A 20,917-nucleotide genomic window follows, 5' to 3' on the forward strand; every position below is an offset into this window, starting at 1 on the left:
GTAATAAAGATTTATTGATATAAAGAAAGAGACACCCAAGTACCAAGTACAAAGAGAGTATACAAGGGTCTACAAATCAAATACAAAAATTACATAAATCAAGTAAATCCAAAATTAAAAAAAATGGTTGGATTCTCCTTACTGACAACAAGTCCAATAAGGTTATAAAAAAGAATAACTTGAGATTAGGCATAGAATGCTCACTATCTTCAAAACACCTATTATTTAGTCATATTTAGTCTATTAAACTAAAATTAAAATGCTATATATAGAAAAGACAGTAAAAATGATTTTCACAAACACTAGCATTGTTGCTAACAATAAAATAAAAATATTTTTCCTCCCTAATTACTCCTCAAACTCAAAGAAGCTCTTACAGAAGGAAAACCTTCGAGCTGCACTTTCACTTTTGATTAGATGGCACAAACTATGTCTAATTAAGAAAATTCTAAAACTTAAACAACTTTTTGTGTACCTTCAATACTGATCGACATGTCAATGAAATTCTGTTAGTATTTCTATGGATGGTCTTAAATTCTTGAGTTCTCATTTCTTCACTACCTACGTCTGAACCAAATTGTTGCTGATCTTGAACAGAATGTTTCAGGGCTTCAATCTCATTTACAGCCTGAACAGAAAAATGAGAAAAAATATAAGCTATAATGGTCATGTAAGTTCATTCAGGAATAAGTTCAAGTTGAATAATAAACTTAATTTGAATACCAAACTTATATCCAGTAGATATCACTTTTCATTTGACTCAAGTCCAATCCACCCATCTATTAAAGTAATCTTACCCCGTCGTATTCTTGCACTTCACTATCTTTTATTCCATGCAGGTAATCTGGAAAGCATAGGCATAATGTTTTCAATTTTTTTGTAATTATGGTAATCTTTAATAATATGAAAGGAAAAGACAGACTAAATACTGACCTGAGTATGCCTCGTCCTTGAATATCAATAAACTGCGAGGCATCAATACAATCGAAAAAGAGTGGTCATCACCTAAGAATTTATCTTTTCCAATGTCAGAAGTTCTACCATCAGAATTAGTATCCTCGACATTGTTTGTGCAAGATCTCAATCTTGAATGGGGAGTAAAGTCCATAACAGCAGATGATCCAAGTGACAGAATTGCTACAACTGGAAAATAAGCAGGCCCATCCTGGTGTGGCTGTATGACAGACATGCACTTGTAAGTCATGCATAACATGAATGCATTTTGATGCTCATCACGTGGAAATTATAATTTATAAACATGAATCAATAAAGTTCTCAAGAGCAATATATCATTACCAGAATTATATTGCAGACTTGAGCTTAAATGCTACATGGAACTTGGAATTACAATCTTGTTGGAAGAATTTAGAAAAAAAATAAAAAGATCTTGTTGGAAGGGACATTTTGTTAAGAGAAGCAATGGGGAGATTTGGAACACTGTTCCTCTGTGTATAATGTGGTGCCCTTGGAGAGCAAGAAATGCTCAGTGCTTTGAGGGCAAGGGAAGCATACGTCAAAGTTGAAGTATTTAGTTTTGAAGACTTTGTTTGACTGGACTTTGACTTCTTAGGCTTATTCCACTGTGGACTTTTTAGAGTCCCTGGATAAAATGAGTTTCATTACCCTCTATTGTTTTTTCTTTTTAATACTTTCATTTTTATTTTTATCTATATTTTATTTGGGCTTTTCCTTTGTATACCTCCTGTATGCTAGGATTGCACCTCTTTAGCACCTTTTCTTTAAATATATTTTTATTACTATCAAAAAAATAATTGACAATAAGAAGAAATAGAAACGATAAAGCAATGGCTATATATAAACTAAGGAGGGTCCTGTGCAAACCATTATGCCTTGGTTAGGAAGGTATTCGTTGATAAGAACATGATTAATTGCTGAGGGGAATAGCCCTGATTCTTCATATATCTTTTCTGTAATCTTTGTTAGCCACGGGGGCACTGCAAGATAGAGTGACGAAGAATATCATTAGTGCATATCGCAACAACTAGCAGTGGATGAATTTCAACACTGATAAATCAAGCTAATAATAATTTTCAGCAATGGCAAAACACAATTCAGCAGAATTATATGTGCATCATGCCTCAATCCTAGTGACAATGAGAGCTAAAATTGGACCAATCAACCACAAACAATTGCTTAATAATACACTACCTTCTAATAAAGGGGGCTGAGAAACATTGTGCACTTCAAACCAAAGAAACATTTTACAGCTAATTTAATTTCATGGGTTGAAGGGAAGATTTAAGGGTGTTTGGACATCTAATAAAGTTTTGAACAAAATAAGCATGAATTAGAGAACCAAAAAAAAAAAAAAATGAAGAAGAAGAAGCAAGTTTGAATCAGATGAATTTGCATCAAACACTTCTTAAAAATAAAGCAAAGGCATGCAAAGTGCGAATCTCAAAGCCTATGGATGCCCAAACACCTCTAATGGTAACAAGGTTGTTTACTGAAAGAAATAAGAATGAACAAAGCAAACGCATCTCCATATTCCATGCTGCTTCAATTTATAATCAGCATTCAAATACCACGCAGCATGTATAATTACGTGATGCATGCAGGCTGAAAATGCCATAAATCATAATTAGTTTCCCACTTACATTCTTGCGGTAGAAGACCCTTTTCATGGACAACACCGCCTGTCAGTTAACATAGACCACAAAAGCAAACTTTACTCAATATGAAACAAACTGAAAAGGAAAGGTTTACAAAATAAAATGTCAACCTACCCCAATTCTGTAGTCTCCTATTCTTCAAAGATTTCCACTTTGATACAGGGGCTCCATAAACCTATAAAACATAGGTGAAGTAATATGCAATAACACTCTAATAAAAAAAAAACAAGAATTGGAGTAAGCAGAACAAGGCACGCGTAAGAAAAAGATGGAATTTTTACATTATTTAGGAGCATGGTTTGTTCACTTTCAGATATGAAGTCAGGAATGTATATTAAGGTGGGCAGTATCCCAACTTTGAAGCCGTTCAATCCCTCTTTTGCTTCCATTGCACCGTCAAAACCCACTATTACAAATTTTATTGATACATAAAGCGTCAAAGAAGAAAAGAAAAGAAAAACAAAACAAAACAAAACAAAAAACATTATCCTTTGATATTAAGCATCATAAAAAAAAAGAAGAGAAAAAAGAAGTAAAGAAAGTCTCAAGGATGATAAGCAGGATAGATAATTTTGTCAAAGAATTACCAAGGTTTTTTTAATTTCAAAAGTAATATGAAATCTTGTTTTGATGAATTACATAAAATTTTATTAAACAAAACGGAAATCCAAGTACATGCATGGTATACAAGAGAAACACGAACAAAAAAGAAACCACTAAGATAGTAATGATCCAAAAAGCCATAAAGCGAATTGAATACTCCAAGAACTCTAGCCCACTCAAATACAGATCTCAAAATTAAAAAATTTCAGCTGAGCAAAAGGAATTTCAATTCCCACAAACGGCCTTAACCTTACACTCTCCAAACACTTCATAATAAGCAAAGTGGGATAATTTCCCACACCCCCAACATATATTATGCTTCCTATAACCACCTCTCCAACAAGACAGCAACTCCTTCACAGACATAGGCATCATCTAAACATAAGAGGCTACCTTTAAACATTGTTGTTAAATCTCCTCTCTCTCTCTCTCTCTTTCTCTCCATTGGTGTGCAACCCAAGTGCTTATTTTTGTTATTGGTGGTGCTTATAGGTAAACTGGGCAACAATGACATCCAGTGTTGAAATCCAAACACCCCCAAATTATCGATGTATCAAAACAATCATGAAATATGACTTGGGTGTATATAATTATTACTAAAAGGTATATACATACCATAAATACAGACTACCTAATGGGCACAGTGGGTTCATAGAAATGCATGTGCTAGTGTTCAAACATGCGCTAATTCCGCATATTCAGTTGGTTGTTTTCTCACAGGCATTTTCAGAAACAAGTAATTCAGTTCAGGCGCATGAAATATAACACAAAACACAGACACAATGAATGCCAAAAACAACAATAAATATTACTATATAAAAAAAAACTAACCAACAGCGGCTGAGGCTGATCCAATATAGGTGTGGATTTGCGAGTGATCGAGCGACCGGTTTTGTTTTGTTTTGTTGTTTTTGGTTTATATTATAAAAAGAAGGGAATGAAAAATTGTAATTAAAGTGGTTATGTTCTGACCCACGTGTCCTTCATCTAAAATGACAAAAAGGAGATAACTGTAGACTTGAAAAACCGTAGAGGAGCCACTCCTATTTTTATATATGTATTCTTATTTATATATTTTTATTGGGTAATAAAAAGTAAAACCCCAGACACAAACCCAAACCCAAACCCAAAACCCTACACTTTCTCTGCTCCTCACACACATTCTCTCTCTCTCTCTCTCTGTTATCTATCTTCTTCTACTTCTCTACAAATGACATCAATTCCCACACTTTGCTAATTCAATCGTCGATGGCCCAATTATCAACTGTGAGTCTCACTCTCTCTCTATCTCTCTGTGTTTGTTGTAGTAGCTTCATTTCCATACTCAAACAAAAATGTATTATCCACTACTACTGCTACTGCTAGCTACAATCAACACTCACCCTCTCTCTCTCTCTTCCTTCATGTTCCATGCTTTCATATATATATATATCAATCTTCTTCTTCTTCTTTTAATTTTCATTTTTTGTTGTAATTTTTGGAAAATTTGAGCGAAGAATTATACTTTTGGTGTTTGGGTTTGCACCCTTTCTTTCTTATATCAATCTTCTTCTGATTTTATGGATGAAGATAATTTATTTTTTGTTTGTTTGTAATTTGAGTGAGAAATTAAAGCTTTTGGTGTTTGGGTTTTTGCACTTTGCAGCTAAACTCTTTTGCAAATTAGGAAGAGAAGAGAAGAGATAGAAATGGCAAGGAAGACGGCCTCACAACTTCAATCCCTTCAACAACTCTACTTAGGTACGCTAAACCCATTTCTTCTCCTCTTCTCTCCTCTTTTTTTTATGCCTTATTTTGTTGTTTCTGATTCATTCCGACAAAAAAAAAAAAAAATTTACAACCCCATAAAACTAAAATATTTTATTATTACTTCAAATTTCTTTGTTCAAAATTATTATTAAATTCACCATTTCCTAATAATTTATTATGTTTTTGGGACAATCTAATTTATGATATTTCGGTTTCCACCCTACCCACGTGTTGGGCTCACTTATTAAAGAGGAGTTTAGACCCACGTTTAAGATTAAGCTTTTGGGATAATCAGTAATTTATCATAAACCAAAACTCTACTTGTACAATTCTTACTAAACCATGAATAACCATTCATTATTTATTTGTTTCACTACCTGTAGATTTTATGCCATATCTTCCATGATAAACTTTTGTGCCATAAAACTATCTAAAAGTTTCATACAGTCCCATTTACAGCACTCACTATTGTTTGAGTGGATGGATTATTTTCCTTTTCAACCCTATTGGATTTGATTCATCATTGTACTTTTAGAGTTTGATTTTGATGATTGTTACCGTAGTATTACATCCTGTGTGTTTGGGCTGCACTTGTTTTTATTTATTAAATATTGCGTGGGTTATAGTTAGCTCATTTGCTAAATTCTCTTGTGGCCAAATGAGAGACCTGGGTTTGAATGATGCCTACACCAAAAAATTAATTGGTGTCTTAGTCTTATGGGAAAGGATAATCATCATGGAGTAGATACCACAGGTTCAAATATTTTCATATCTGTAATAAATATTGCTATTTATCTTACTTTAATTATATAATTTTACAGCGTCTATGAGAAATCTTTGTTTCGTAGATATCTTAATACACTGACCTTTTGTTTTTAATATATTTTTTCCTTTTTAATATGCAGAGAATAAGTATCCTACGAAAGAGTTGATGGAAGACAATGCTGCTGCTTTGGGGTTGACGTACAAGCAGGTCCGGGGATGGTTTATTGAGAGGAGGAGGAGGGATAAAAGAGAAAATGGAAGTATTGTACCATCACTTTCTGCTTCAAGTAAGAAAAATCCCATTCTTACTACAAGGGTTGGGTCTGGTACTATTGCTGCTAGAAAGGTACTTAAAGGAGACCCCTTGTTGCATAAGGCAAAGGCTTCTTTGTCTTCAATATCCAATCGCCCATCTATGGTTGAGACCAGGATTCCTAAGAGAAAGAGAAAACCCATTCTTCTTCAGCATTTGTTTACTTCGGATTATATTCTAAAGAAAGTTTTCCGCAAGGAGGGCCCTCCGCTTGGTGTGGAATTTGACTCTCTTCCTTCTCGGGCATTTTGCTGCCGTACAGGTATACTCCAAATATGATTATTTGTGTAACATGTAGCTCTTGTTTATTCATATTGCAATAATAATTAGGCTGTTTTAATTCTCTTGTTCTGCATGATAATTGAGGTTGAGATGCATATGGAAACAGTTGGTAGGGAGTTCTTATATTGTTTTTTGATGCTAGTAAAATTTAACTCACAGTAGTTTTGTTTTCCTACTGGAATTAGGAAGGCACAGTTGCCATGAAACAAGTCTTTGAGCTTCACCAAGAAACTAAGCATTCTCACATTTTTGAGACATCAAGCAGCTAGGCAGATTGAATGACATCTCTTCCAATATATTTTCATTATATACTCGTATATTGAAAGTCTCCCCAGGCTTCTTCACTTGTGCAAGAGGCCTAAGGGATGATTTTGGACAAATTATTTTCTGAAATGAGTTGATGGGTATGAAACTCACTAAAAGTACTAACCCTGATAACAGAACACACAGAATATAATTTGATAGACCACCAACATTTAAAGATGGGATGGTTGAATATGCAAAAATCATTCCTAAGGGTTAACGCACGTGAGGTTTTTTTCTGACATGTTTTACTTTTAGCCAAACCTCTTTTCTTTATGCAATGATTGGTAACTTCTATCAATTTTGCAACTAATGGTTGGGGTTAGGATATCAAGTTTTGGGAATTGGGTTGCAAATGCACCATTAATTGGGATGTGCAATTTGGGTTTGCAGTTCTAGTGAGTAGGGGAAGAATCCATTAACTCTGGTACTGGGTTATGGGCTCATGCATTAGTATCCTGAAGCTTGTAGATCAGTTAAGATTGGAAGGTAGATTCCATTATTTTTAATGAGCCCCTGTAGAGGTCCAAGCTGCAGGATATCGGAGGGCAATTTTGGGTTGGTGGTAGCTAACTAATGATGAAAGTTTTTATGCGACATTGTGTTGTAAGGCTTGTGTGGGGTAGAATCATATGAATTTTCCCTGAAAAAGGATTTGGTGTGCTATGCTCCTGCAAAATTGGCTTTGTTTATTTGTAAGTAAAACACTTCAAAGAATTCTTTGAGGTGACAACTTGATCAAACGAAAGAATTTTGGCAATTTGGTGTTATGTGCGTAAAAGGGACAGGGAGTTAATGGTTCATTTTTTGTCAATAGTGTTGGGATTTTCTCTTTACTCTTTATTCTCTTTAGGTGTTTCTTGGTTCCTTCTGAAATGTGTTAGGGGAACTTCATTGCTTTTCCTCAAGAATGTTTACGCCTTCCTTGTGGGGGTGGTTATTTTTTATTACTTTTTCTTTTCTTGATATTTACATGTACTTTCCACAAACACTGGTGCTTGGAAGTTCTTTAGGGGTGTCTTTATACTTCCTATGTATGGTGTTTTGTTTACTTTTTAAATTTTCTGACAAATTAGTTACCTAACAGTGAAATGGTATATAAGGTAATCAAAGACTGATATAGCAGCCTTTTGGGCATTCATTACCCTGTTAGATTTTCTTTTATTCTCCCATTCTCTCTTACAAGATCTTAATTTGCCTTGCACTATATGGTTCTTTAATAACATTTTGCTCATAATGTCTTTGCTTGTTTAGATCCTAAAAAATCTCGTCCATCTTGCCAAGACAACCAAGGCTCAGGCAAAAGGCTTAAGGTACTTGAGAAAGATTTTTACTTGCCATTCTTTGAAAGTTGTCATGGCCTACTTTTTTTTTTAACCCTGGCCACTCTCATTACACTGTCTTTACTAATTTTCACATGAACTCCTTGACTTTTTATGTGTGCGTGTGGGTGGGTGGTAGGTTTCCGAGCAAGCCATCTTAAGTCACCAGGTCTTTAATAAAAAGAGTGCTCCGGCGAAGAAGCATGGTATTGGAAAAGGTTTGATGGCTCCGGCAAAGAAACATGGTATTGGGAAAGGTTTGATGGCTCCGGCAAAGAAACATGGTATTGGGAAAGGTTTGATGACTCAGGCGAAGAAACATGGTATCGGGAAAGGTTTGATGACAGTTTGGCGGGCAACTAATCCTGATGGGGGTGATATTCCTACTGGTATCGATTATACTGACAGTGAAGTGGTTGTATCTCCAATCTCAACATCTACAGCACCTAAAAAACCACAACACCGGGTGAAAAGATCACAACAAGTACCTGTGGCTGTAAGTCATTTACTTTTAATTTTATGAAATTTTTTTGTCCATTTACCTTTCTGTATGGGCCTTTTGGATTGATTATCTTATAAATTTTTCCTAATTGTTACTTACAGAAAGTTTTCTGATAAGTATTTATATATTTAGAAACAGGTAAAGTTTAGAAATAAATCACAAGATAGGAGGAAACAGTCCACCAGAAGAAGAGAGGTATATAATAAGTTGTTATTGAAATTATACGGTTGAGTAGCAACATATAACTTCTTGTTATATGCCAGGTGGAACCCAACCAGGATGAGCATCTCAAACAACCAGATATAGTAAAATGTGAACTTGCTTTGGAAGGAGCAATATCTCGAGATTACCTTAATCATGTAGCTATGCTTGTGGATGATGAAGAGCTGGAGCTGCAAGAGTTACAAGCAGGATCAAATCCACTGAGGTGTTCAGATCATTTTGCTGCTAACGGTATACATGGTTGTTCACTTTGCAAAGGTTGGTTTTGGAGGAAGAATCCGACAAAGTTCTATATCATGTTGAATGCATGTATTATTTGTAGATTTATGGTATCTGAAGTTGTTGATATCTGTAACTTCATTTGAATCGCAGATTTGCTGGCTAAGTTTCCTCCAAATTCTGTTAAGATGAAGCATCCATTCTGTACTCAACCTTGGGATTCTTCTCCAGAGATTGTCAAGAAATTGTTTAAGGTGCATAGTTTGCAAAATTTGTTATCATCATATGCAAAAGATGCTGCAAATTGTCTTTCTGTTGCAGTGAATTTTATAATGCATGTGCTTGATGTTCTTATTCATGAATTATTTTATCTAGCAAGTGCAAGATATACAATATTTGCTATTCCTGCTACATGCCGAAAAAATTCAGTGACTCCCTACCCCTTATTTGATCTTTTGATTAGCATGTTCATTGCAATATAAAAAATGCTGACAGTTTCTATATATATAAGCTTTTGTTAATTATTTTATAATTTAGAAATCTGTCATGTTTATGACTTGGAATTAAGATTGTATAATTTTTAATTAGTCCAAACTGATGGGGGTTGGCTCTATCCTATCTAAGGTCATATAGTCACTTTGTTATTTATAGCATCCCTCTCTAGACTCTCTTCATTATGTGTTGCAGGACTAAGACATGCTCATTTATTGTACTGCATGAAAACAAATTAATGAATATACATCTTACTTATCAAAAAAAAGAAAAAAAAGAAAACAAATTGATGAAATAAGTAATAATGTTAAAGCTTTTTTCTTAATTCCTGCATTTTCCTCCTTGTAGGATTTAATAGTGGTTGTATGTGGAGGCTTTTTGTTGGGATTATTGCATGTTGATTTATCATGCTAAGACTTACGGCTGACTTTTCTTGAGCAGGTTTTCCATTTCCTTTATACTTATGCTATTGCGGTTGATATATGCTCCTTCACTCTTGATGAATTTGCTCAATCATTTCATGACAAGGTTAAATCTCATTTCTGATCCCCTTCTACATATTGAATTTTTGTGTCTTACCTTATTATTTGAATAACATTTAAATTACCTTTTGTTGATTTCTTCTTTTCTCTATGCATTCCTTTCAGGATTCCCTGTTACTTGGAAAAATTCATGTGGCCCTTCTCAAGCTTCTTATATCTGAGGTAGAAGCAGAGCTTAGTAATGGATATTTTCCCCCACATTTGAGCATATCCTGCAATTTTCTTGCGTTACTTCACTCGGTGAGTATAAAACAATGCAGGTTGTTGTGGTCAACAAATAACTTGATCAACAATAACTTTGTTTATTTTTTAACTGTTTTGTACACTTGTATCATTTTTTTTTGATAAGTAATCAGAAAGCTTATATAGAAAAGAAAAAGAAAGACATACAAGAAGTTCATGATGATGAACAACAAGAGAATGAGAAAAACTACTAGGGAACAAAGCTAAGAGAGGACATAAACACTGAGAGAGAAGAACAATTAGTAAACCCCCAACACCGAGACCACTCTAATAGATTACGCTGGCATAAAAGCTTTAGCTCAAACAAGGTCTTCTCTTTGTCCTCAAAGGAACGGCGATTCCGCTCCAACCACACAGTCCACATTAAGCACCCTGGAATCAAATTCCATATGTCCGACTTATCCTTTCCATGCCACTGATGCCAGCAAGAGATCAATTCCGCCACCGATCCTGGCATAACCCAAGGAATCCCAAAGGCCTGAAGCATCGAATACCATAGAGAGTGGGTAACAGGACAGTGCAGGAGAAGGTGGTTAACCGACTCCCCATCCATGCAACACAAACAACACCTATTAACCAAAGGCCTACCCTTAAGCATGAGGTTATCCAGGGTGAGAATCCGGCTATGAGCAGCAGACCACAGAAAGAACGCCACCCGCTTAGGGATCTTAGGTTTCCAAACCCCCTTCCAAGGAAGCCAAGAATCCGAAGCACCCCGGATCGCCACACTTGTATCATTTTCGGACAAGAAACAAATAATTATAGTGAAATGGATGTGACTGTATGCAATGGCTGTAAATGATTTGGGCCTACATTTCCACTGTTAGGATGTGAAAATGATTGAGGATATATTACTCTCAGCGGTTAGATTTTATAAAGGTCATGCATAATAAGACGTAGCTGTTGTGAGTAAGGATTTTTTAAATTGTAGAAAGATAACCACTCTGTAGAATTTTTTCACATATTCTTACTTGATGACACTTTTTTTGTTTGGTTTAAAGATGAACTTGAGGTTGAGGTTTTAGAAAGTTTACAAAATCATTATTGTAAATAAGTGTAACCATCATTGTAAACTTATAGGGTGCATTTGTAACTTACCACTAAAAGAAATCAGGTGACAAGCAACCTGTGTGGCAGTTGAACTGCCTTCTTCTCAAATAGAACTGTATAGGTCTAAGTAAGTTGACAAATCTGGTGATACATTTAATTGAATAATGAAGTAATGGTAAAAAGAGAATAGCAACTCATAATAGAAGAGTTCACTGCCCAGAAAAAGCCTCACACTCTAAAAACATGATAAAGGGCCTAATGTTTCCACCTTTTCTAAGAATATTCTTTATAAATATGTATCCTGACTATTAGCAGCCCCAACACTTTTAAAGATCCATGTGCTCTTTGTTTTTTGATAGTTACAATGAGGAGGGTGGGATTTTGAACTCTAGACATCATCATTGGAAACACTAGGAGGTGCGAGTTGAGCTACAAGGCTCTTGGCAAAATTTATGTGCTCTTTGTAGGACATTAGTTTTCAAATGAATTATAATGATGCTTATAACTCTTAATTCTTTTATTATAATAAAATTAAATGGAAGGTCTTCATACTTGTGTACTTTTATTGATGATTTTGGCAGGCTGAAAACCAAAAGGTTGCTCTGGAGTTTTGGAAGAGAGCTTTAAACCCTCTAACATGGACAGAAATATTGCGTCAAGTATTGGTTGCCGCTGGTTTTGGTTCAAAGCAAGGCGCAATGCGGAGGGAAGCCCTCAACAAGGTATTCAAAATATTAACACTTTCATCAAAAAAAAATTATCGACTCTTGGTGATCTGATTAACTTGGTGTGATAAAATCATAATTCCTGTTTAAACAAATTTCCCTATAAAAATATAATTTATGTTTAGGTGTTGTAAATAGTACCCCCTTAATTGCTTTCTTATCATATGAAATTTGATCAATAATGAGAAATAAGATTATTTAGCATTTCAAAAGATTTGAATATGTGCAAAAAAAAGAAAGAAAGTCTTTTAATGGCAACAAGCAGAAATTTTTGGTTGAACTTTTAACTTTGTACTCTGCCAAAGTGTGGTTTTGGACATCTTTTTGGTTTAACTCAAACTCTACTTTGGGACCTTGGGTTAAGAAAGTCAAACAATCTTGACATTATACTCATTTAACTCTAAAGGGTTGGTCTACTGGTTCCTCGAACTCACGATTTCTCACCATAAGGTCTTGAGTTCAAATTTATCCATTAGTGCATGAATGGTTGTACATATCTGGGAATTGGTTATGTGCTCAAGAGTATTGGACACATTGTTAGCCAAAAAGAAAAGACTTTATACCCGTACACAAATTCATAGGTTTATTAAGTACACAAATAAATAGGTTTATTAAGCAAATGGGTTACGTATTTAATCTCTAAACAAGTACGTTTTAAAAATCAATATCCATTTTTGACATTGATTAAACCCCAAACTATGGTGAACATCCCTTCTTGTGGCTAACGGAATTGAAAAGTTGCAAAGGGACTTTTTGTGGGGTGATAACAAGACTCATTTGGTAGGATGGGACAAAGTGTGCGGCCAATGGTAGTTTAGGCATATGGAAACTAACTACATTCAAAAAGCTTTACTAGGGAAATGGCTTTGATAGTTTGGAAATGAGGAGACTCGGCTTTGGAGGGTGGTAGCTTTGAATTTTGGGGAAGAGTGGGGGAATGGACTTATAAGTTGGGTAGGGGTGCTTATGGGTGTGGATTATGAGAGGTATCCGTATGAGTTTGGAGGATTTTAGCAAAAATACTCAATTTGTTGTTGGGATGGGGAGTAGAGTGAGATTTTAGTTAGATGGGTGGTGTGGGGATCAACCTCTCCAACTGGTTTTCTCGGGGCTGTATGGTATTACCATTGATAGGGAGGTCTCCTTTGAGTCTGCTTTGACAAGGCTAGGGGTGGGGGTAGGAGAAGTTGGGATGTTCATTTCATTCGGGGTCTTAATAATAGGGAGTTGGACATAAGGGAGGCTTTTCTTCGAATCTTCGAATCCTATATTCCTTCAATGGATATTGGGGTCTGGATGAGATGGAAGTTAAGCCTAGGGATTTTGAAATCTGCTCGTATTATAATAAGCTGCGAGGTTCTTCTTCCGTTGTCTTTCCTTGGAAAGGTATTTGGAAAGTTAAGGCTCGTGTTCCCTTCTTCGTTTGGACTGTAACTTGGAATATGGAATTAAATTCTTACAGACAATAATTTGAGACTTGGGGGTTTTGATTTTGTTGACTTGTGCATCATGTGTTGTCGTTGTGGGGAGACTGTGAATCACTTACTACTTCGTTGTGAGAAGGCTCATTGGTTGTGGAGTTTTTTATTTTTTATTATTTTTAAAATCTTTTGGGATTTCGTAGGTCTTACCAAAAACAGTTCTTGATCTACTTTTTGGATGGTGGAATTGGTTGGGAAAGCACTCATTAAACATTTGGAATTTAGTTCCGTTGTGCTTATTGTGTTATCTCTGGAAGGAATGCAATCGGTGGACTTTTGAGGATTTGGATAGTTCCAGAGATTAGTTGCTTGCTTTCTTTAGTGGATCTCTATTCAATTGGTCTTGGACTTAGGGACTCACATCTAGTGATTCTCTCCCTTCGCTTCTTTGTTCTCTTCACTATTGTAATTAATTTTCTTTATCGTTTTCTTTTCTAGTTTGTTTCTTTCTTTGAAATTTTTGGTTTGCTTTGTGCTTTTCATGCATAAAGTAGCCTTTTGAATATACATCTTTTCATGTGCTTAGGTTTGATGACTAGAGTTCTTGTTCCTCAATCCCACCAAGGAAAAAAATGTGTTACACATGAAAAGTAAATTTGGTTAAGTAGATGTTTCTTCCTTCATAAGCCATGGCCCAATGCCCTCATAAAGAAGGGGCTTCAAGAATTCTGCTCAATTATCATCTAATTCATATTGAGTAGCTCTTTTCTCTTCTTTAATTTTTTAGTTTATTTTTAAAATCCATGTACTTGCGGTTAAATCCTTTACCATTGCACACAAATCCCTCTGAATATTTAGAATTAGACTGCAAGAACTGGCATCATGATAAGGGTATGGACTCCCAATAGATTAGGGAGGGAGATTGTTGAATTTAGGATATAACCTTCTTTCAGTGTGACTTACTAAATATGTTTTGTTTGAATTTTTGAGTGCATGTGCTTTTCTCTTCTTATGTATGGAATTTGTTGCTTTAATGCTCATAGAAGCTGCAGGATTTATTTATTTATTTATTTCAGTTGGTTCTTCTACTTTCTACCCTAAATAAAAACCTTTTGTTGTTCTGTAGACCTGATGATATGTGTATTTAATTTTTGAATTTTAATCTTCCACGTTTCTGTTGTCTAGGAAATGAACCTCATGGTGAAGTATGGTCTACGGCCAGGTACTTTGAAGTGCGAATTGTTTAAAATTTTGTCAGAGCAGGGAAATAATGGGTTGAAAGTTTCTGAGTTGGCAAAGTCATTGCCGGTAAGTTACTAGAATGTGGAGTTCACTTGTTAGGTTAGGAGAGAAAGGATGTTGACCATGTTGCTGTTATCATTCTCACTATCACCATTACTTTTGAAAGATGATAAATAAGTGTTCTGGTGAATTATATTAGTGATGATTTTTTTTTTTTGAAGATTGCTGAATTGAATATTGCCAGTACAACTGAAGAACTGGAGTCTTTAATATGTTCATCTCTTTCAAGTGATATTACATTATTTGAAAAGATTTCATCATCTTCCTATCGTCTTCGTATTAGTTCTGTTACAAAGGAAGTTGATGAATTTCAATCTGACACTGAGGACTCTGGAAGTGTTGACGATGACCCTAATGACCATGGTCTGTGTAGCGACAGCGATGATTCGGGTTGTGAATCAGGAAATTCCAATTCAAGAAAATTTAAGTATATGAACTGTCATAAAAGTCAAAATAACATGATGATTGTACACAATGAAATCGACGAAAGCCATCCAGGAGAAGTCTGGCTGTTAGGATTGATGGAAGGTGAATATTCAGATTTAAGCATTGAAGAAAAGTTGAATGCATTAGTGGCTATAACTGATCTTCTTCTTGCTGGATCCAGTTTCAGAGTAGAGGTAATCTATAGACTATTATAGCAATGTTCTTTATTTTGAAGTGCTTTTGTTGTTTTTCCTGTGTGTGTGTGGCAAGTTCTTAATGAAAGTTCTGCAGCCCTTCGTACTATAACTCTGTTCAACAGTGAGTGTTCATATGTTACTTATGATATTTGGTGTAACCAAACTGAATATGATGATTTAGGACATTCTTCTTGCTTCTTACCATATCTTCATCTTATCAAATTGGATGTCATTTTCAGTTCAACAACTATGGTTTCATCATCAATTTACTGGTTCTTTCATTGCTCTGTTGTTGACAGGTTTATAAATAGTGCACAATATAAATGTCTTTACATTAATCGCATAGCATTTCAATTTTCACGCGATCTATTGAATTTTATGTATACAACTGTAGCTATGATTTTTAAATGGTTTTGGTAATGCTGGATAATTCATCGTAATTTCACTTTCATGATTATTTCAATCGATGATTGAAGCTTATTTAGCTATTTTCTATATAGGATCAAACACAAGCAATTGCTGAATGCGCACCTAACATCCATCCATATGGTTCTGGCGCAAAATTAAAGAGGTCATCAACTAAACAGCATTGCATTGACAGGCCATCTTGGGGCTATGCTGGACAAATGCATAGTATAAAAGAAGCATACTCATTATTTAAGTTTTATCCAGTTGATTCTTCAGTGTCAATATCAAAGTCTTATGAGAAGGAGAGGCCCTCTGGTGAAGGAGAAAATGTAAAAGAAAAAGAAGTTGAGTCAGGTTTGCATCTCATGCAATCTGTGTTTTTGGGGTCTGATCGCAGGTACAATAGATACTGGCTTTTCTTGGGCCCTTGTAGTACATTGGGCCCTTGTAGTGCATATGATCCAGGCCATCGGAGGGTTTACTTTGAATCTTCTGAAGATGGTCACTGGGAGGTGATTGATACTGTAGAGGTACCCATCTGAGCCTTTGTTATAGTCTGTAGCCCTTTCTTGAGAATTATATTTATTAGACATATTTAACTAGTAAAACTACACTTGTCCATATCTAATCATCTGTTACCTCCTGTCCATATTTAACCGCCACTATTTGCTTGTTTTTTTCTTCAACCCAATGCAGGATTTGTGTGCCTTGTTGTCAGTTTTAGATGACAGAGGTAAGCGGGAGGCTATCCTTATTGAATCTCTGGAGAAGCGACAAGCATTTCTCTGTCAAGCAATGTCAAATAAAATAGTAAAGAGTGCTGGAACCAGACATTTGACACAGTCTGATCAATCTGAGCTGGACATGGTCAGAGAGGACAGTTGTTCTCCTGTATCTGATGTAGACAACCTAAGCCTGACTGAGACTATAAAAGATTCTTTGCCTTCATCAGGGGCTGTTGTTCTAGATGTTGGAAATAAGGGAGAAGAACAACAAGAAAGATGGAACCGACTTCAAGAATTTGATTCCTGGATATGGAATTCTTTTTACTCAAATCTTAATGCTGTAAAACATGGTAAAAGATCATATCTTGATTCACTTGCTAGGTGTGAAAGTTGTCATGATCTATATTGGAGAGATGAGAAGCACTGTAGGATATGCCATACCACATTTGAGCTTGATTTTGATTTAGAAGAAAGATACGCCATCCATGCAGCCACATGTAGAGAGAAAGAAGACTCTGAGATTCTGTTCCCACAGCATAAGGTTCTATCTTCACAAATCCAGTCTCTGAAAGCTGCAATCCATGCAATTGAGGTGGGTTTCATTTGTCTACTAGCTTTGTGTGTGTGTGTGTGTGTGCGCGCGCGCGTGCATGTTAAGCTGACATGCTCTGCTAAGGAACTTGGCAATATATTGGGAGGAGGGGTGCTTCTTCATGGTGGAGTTGCAATGACCAGGCCCTGGTGTTTTTTAGGAATTCTATATTTTATTTGGGCCTAAGGAAATTATAACACTAAATGAGGTTCAGATAGGATTGATGGTACAGGGTTGAGGAATTGACATTTGCATAGAGAACTGGAATGGCTATATAGAGTTGTGCTTTGGGACTCTTGTGGTTGATTTTATACCTATCAACTCTAAGGCCTAACTTTATGATTCTGTAAGGTAGCTATGGAATATGCCATTGCTTTATGGTGCCAATTGTTTGATTGGTAAGACGCATGCATATGATTGACGGAAGAATGCATCTCTCAACAGGCTGGAATGGTGAGAGAGTATTTGTGCTGCCAATCTTGACAAGCTGAGATTCTTATCTAGCTACACATAATTAGGATATTGCTTAATGGTATTTGGGCTTACAACTTTTTGTGTAATTAATAGTCAATGGTAAATTTGACAAATATTGACCCAGTGTAACATGGACTTGCATCTCACATGCCCACACCCACCCCCCCCTCTAAAACAAGAAGAAAAGTAATAGCCCTTCACATGTTTGATTTTGGGAGTTTCCTGTTGATGTTGAAAAGGTACACTTGTGTCTGTGTCAACTTAGTGTGGATATTTTCTGTCTTCATCAAATAAAAAACCTTTTTTAATTATAAAAAAGAATATAGATGATGTATAGCATTCAATTCATTTTACGTGCAGTCAGTCATGCCTGAAGAAGCATTGGTGGGTGCTTGGACAAAGTCTGCTCATAAGCTTTGGGTCAAAAGGCTCCGACGCACCTCTTCTATGGCCGACCTTTTGCAGGTTTTTCCCCCCTTCAAATATATATGAATTTATTATTTTATTTTTCTATAAGTAGCAAGAGCAGTTTCTGGGTGTAAATCTTGCAGGTTGTTCTCTTAACTGCACATGCTTATTCATTCTACTCCATAAATCTCACAGGTTCTTGCTGATTTTGTTGGTGCCATCAATGAGGACTGGGTGTGTGAATGCAGTGGTCAGCAAGTTTCCTTTAATATTGTTGAAGAGACTATTGCATCCTTTGCATCTATGCCGCAAACATCATCTGCGGTTGCACTTTGGTTGGTGGAATTGGATGCCTTAATTGCTCCCTACTTGGAAAAAGTTCGTTTTCAAAAGAAGCCAGAAATCAGTACCAAAGGTAAAGGTATCTTTATCTGTCATATGCATTTTATTCAAAACATCATAAATTTCAACTCATGGGACTTCCCGATTTGTTTATCAATTTTCTGAATTGATTTAGGCTCAATTCCTTTTTCCAAGTATAAGTTGAGAAAGTAGAGGCAGATTGTTAATAATTTGAATTTTACAATTTAGTTGTGGTCCTTTTGTGAACCTACTGTCGTCGTGGATGCAGGCATATTTATGATGATAGGTGAATAGAATCCTTGTGCAGTATTCTTTACGGTATAATATTCACTGTTGCTAATAATGATATATATATATATATATATATATATATAAATCTGGTACAGTGGTACTTATAATAGTATGGAGGTTGAAAATAGCTGCCTAAGGAATTCTTCCTTTTTCCCACCTTAAGAAATAAAAAGGAGTTTCCATTGAACTTCTTTTCTTTAATTTTCAAAAAGAAGTGTTTCTGGAGAAGAATTTCTAGCAAAAAATTTGCTATAGAATAATTGTTATATGTAATATTTAAAAGAGAAATTGTACTTATAAACAAAGAAAGGGAAAGAAATAAATGAATTCTCCACATAATATGTATTACTTTAATTTTTTAAGAAAATAATAATAGAATTAAACCTGCAGGCTGCAGATAACTTTTTTGTGGAAAATTTTTCCTTATAAAATTGTTCTGATTAAACAAATGGGCCTTGATGTAATCTATTTTGTTCATGAAAGATTTCTTGATACTTCCTTTGTTTGAAGTGGTTTATGTTTAGTACAATCAACAATCTATTCCTTTCCTTTTGTTTTGATCCCCTTGTCTGTCTTCCCAGTGGTGGTGATCTGCTAGGCTGATTCAATCTGGCATGACATGTGTCCATTTGACAAACTCTTGCTGGTGGAATACTTTAAACCTTGTTAGGAAAGATTAAATAGGTGTTTCTCCATTTTAATTCAAGATCACTTGCTCTTTGTGGTTCGAGCCCCACCTCCCCTCCTCCACCTATAAAAAAATCAACGATCTCTTGCTTCCCTAAATGAACCGTATCTTACTAATTATAAGAAGAGGCAAAGGGAATGTGATTGCTGAATAGATCAAAGAACTAGGTTCTTTGTTAGTTTGTTATGGCTAAATAAATGAAAAAAACAGGAAAGTAATAAATCCCCTAATTTAAATGCTTCATTAGGAACCGTACCAAGTTGCACTGTGTCTTTTTGGAGCTAGATTGCAGAACCCATCTGTAATATATATTCTGGAGGTAATTTTTGTAATTTTCTTATTACATTGGCTTACATCCCATGCTATACTTTACACACACACAGATTGTTGATGTATCCTCTTTAATCATAGTGGTAGTGATATTTATTTGCTGCAAAAACCAGTTGGCATGCATAGTTGCTATGATCTATTTCCCAGAGTGGCTGGATTCTGGAAATAGATGCGAGTTATTGGTTGAAACTTGAAATTATAATACATATTGGTTTTGCACATGAATATTTTTGGTGAGTTCTCTTTTGAATATCTAAGTTACATTGTCAGCTAAAATGCTCCTTTGCATTGCAGGTAGGTGTGCTCCAAAGCAATCAATGCAGCTTTCTTAAGATGCTTATGCTAGTAGGAATTAGTATCTCCATATCTGAGGCATTGAGGAACATTTTACATGTTCATTTTTCTCATTGTCACAATATCACCCAAATATCTGTTGCGGAATCAGTGAACAGTTGTTGGCTATAGTGGCTTTTAGTTTTGAGGGGCATCACCGATGCTTTTTGGGTTTTGAATGGAAGGTGCCGATAGCAATATCTTTTTTGTACAAAGTACTGCTCTTGACTCCATTCCTTTTTTTGTTGTCAATATAAACTGATAGCTTGAGCTATTGAATGTTGTACAGCATTAGATTAGATATATTCAGGAAAACAAAGTCTTTGGTTCATTAACTTTCACAAGCCCTCTTAATTCGTTACATTTATGTAGTCAAGGCCTCTTTCAAGTTGCAACCTTTTGTGTTGATAAAATAAAGTTTTGTGAATGTCCACTTTTAATCTACTTAACAAATAGAGGACTAAATCTTTGGCAACGTATGCTTCTTTTATTTGTTCTCTTTTTCATTTTCCTATATTTCAATGTACACGGTGAAGAAGAAAAGGGTAAGCTTTTGACTTTCTCTATGAGTTCACAGAACAGGAATTGTTTGAAATTTGGCATCTTCGGCCTCTTTCTTTTCTTTTTTCTTATTATGGTTAGACGGAAAATTGGAGAGACTTGTTGAGGGGGAGGAATTTTCTGGTTCATTAAAATATCTATGAAGATTTCTACTCTCATTTTATATTGTTATGTTAATATAACTCAGCGGCTGCTCTAGAATAACAATATTTGTGTCTGTTATGCACTTTGCTGTGTCAGTTCACTTTGTTGTGTCTGATTTGCAGAAAATTGTTTGAGCTGTTCTGATGTTTGAATGAATTACTGATTTATCCCCCCAACCAAAAAAGGAAGGACATTCCCTTCCAATGAGTACTCTGCAACAATAGAAGAAAACTAGCTACAAATGAAACAAAAAATCGATTGTTAAACTCACTGAGAATGACCTTGCAAG

The 20,917-nt window shown here is 35.4% G+C and overlaps 2 protein-coding genes across 4 annotated transcripts; one reads left to right on the plus strand and one right to left on the minus strand.

The window, feature by feature from the left end:
* Nucleotides 1-250: 250 nt before the first annotated feature.
* Nucleotides 251-4,207, minus strand: LOC142615221 (alkylated DNA repair protein ALKBH6 homolog). Its single transcript, XM_075787940.1, has 8 exons — nucleotides 4,068-4,207; nucleotides 2,915-3,039; nucleotides 2,748-2,808; nucleotides 2,619-2,657; nucleotides 1,843-1,955; nucleotides 934-1,174; nucleotides 798-844; nucleotides 251-628 (listed from the first exon to the last, which is right to left on the minus strand). Exons 2-8 carry the CDS (start codon nucleotides 3,020-3,022, stop codon nucleotides 449-451), a joined length of 789 nt encoding a protein of 262 aa, XP_075644055.1. The 5' UTR covers nucleotides 3,023-3,039; nucleotides 4,068-4,207; the 3' UTR covers nucleotides 251-448.
* Nucleotides 4,208-4,365: 158 nt separating this feature from the next.
* On the plus strand, nucleotides 4,366-20,908 carry LOC142617136 (homeobox-DDT domain protein RLT3). 3 transcript variants are annotated; one of them, XM_075789850.1, is made up of 18 exons: nucleotides 4,366-4,502; nucleotides 4,882-4,976; nucleotides 5,891-6,325; nucleotides 7,903-7,961; nucleotides 8,110-8,466; nucleotides 8,605-8,667; nucleotides 8,736-8,952; nucleotides 9,067-9,167; nucleotides 9,847-9,933; nucleotides 10,053-10,187; nucleotides 11,822-11,962; nucleotides 14,572-14,694; nucleotides 14,850-15,308; nucleotides 15,812-16,249; nucleotides 16,416-17,036; nucleotides 17,871-17,975; nucleotides 18,114-18,333; nucleotides 20,751-20,908. In XM_075789850.1, exons 2-18 carry the CDS (start codon nucleotides 4,925-4,927, stop codon nucleotides 20,777-20,779), a joined length of 3,642 nt encoding a protein of 1,213 aa, XP_075645965.1. In that variant the 5' UTR covers nucleotides 4,366-4,502; nucleotides 4,882-4,924; the 3' UTR covers nucleotides 20,780-20,908. The 3 variants fall into 3 exon arrangements, with proteins under 3 accessions (XP_075645965.1, XP_075645963.1, XP_075645964.1); XM_075789848.1 differs by lacking the exon at nucleotides 20,751-20,908 and adding an exon at nucleotides 19,885-20,396; XM_075789849.1 differs by lacking the exon at nucleotides 20,751-20,908 and adding an exon at nucleotides 19,885-20,396 and having other exon boundaries at nucleotides 8,611-8,667.
* The last annotated feature ends 9 nt before the right edge of the window (nucleotides 20,909-20,917 follow it).

Source organism: Castanea sativa, chromosome 11 (assembly GCF_040712315.1).
Source record: "Castanea sativa cultivar Marrone di Chiusa Pesio chromosome 11, ASM4071231v1".
Lineage (NCBI taxonomy): Eukaryota > Viridiplantae > Streptophyta > Magnoliopsida > Fagales > Fagaceae > Castanea > Castanea sativa.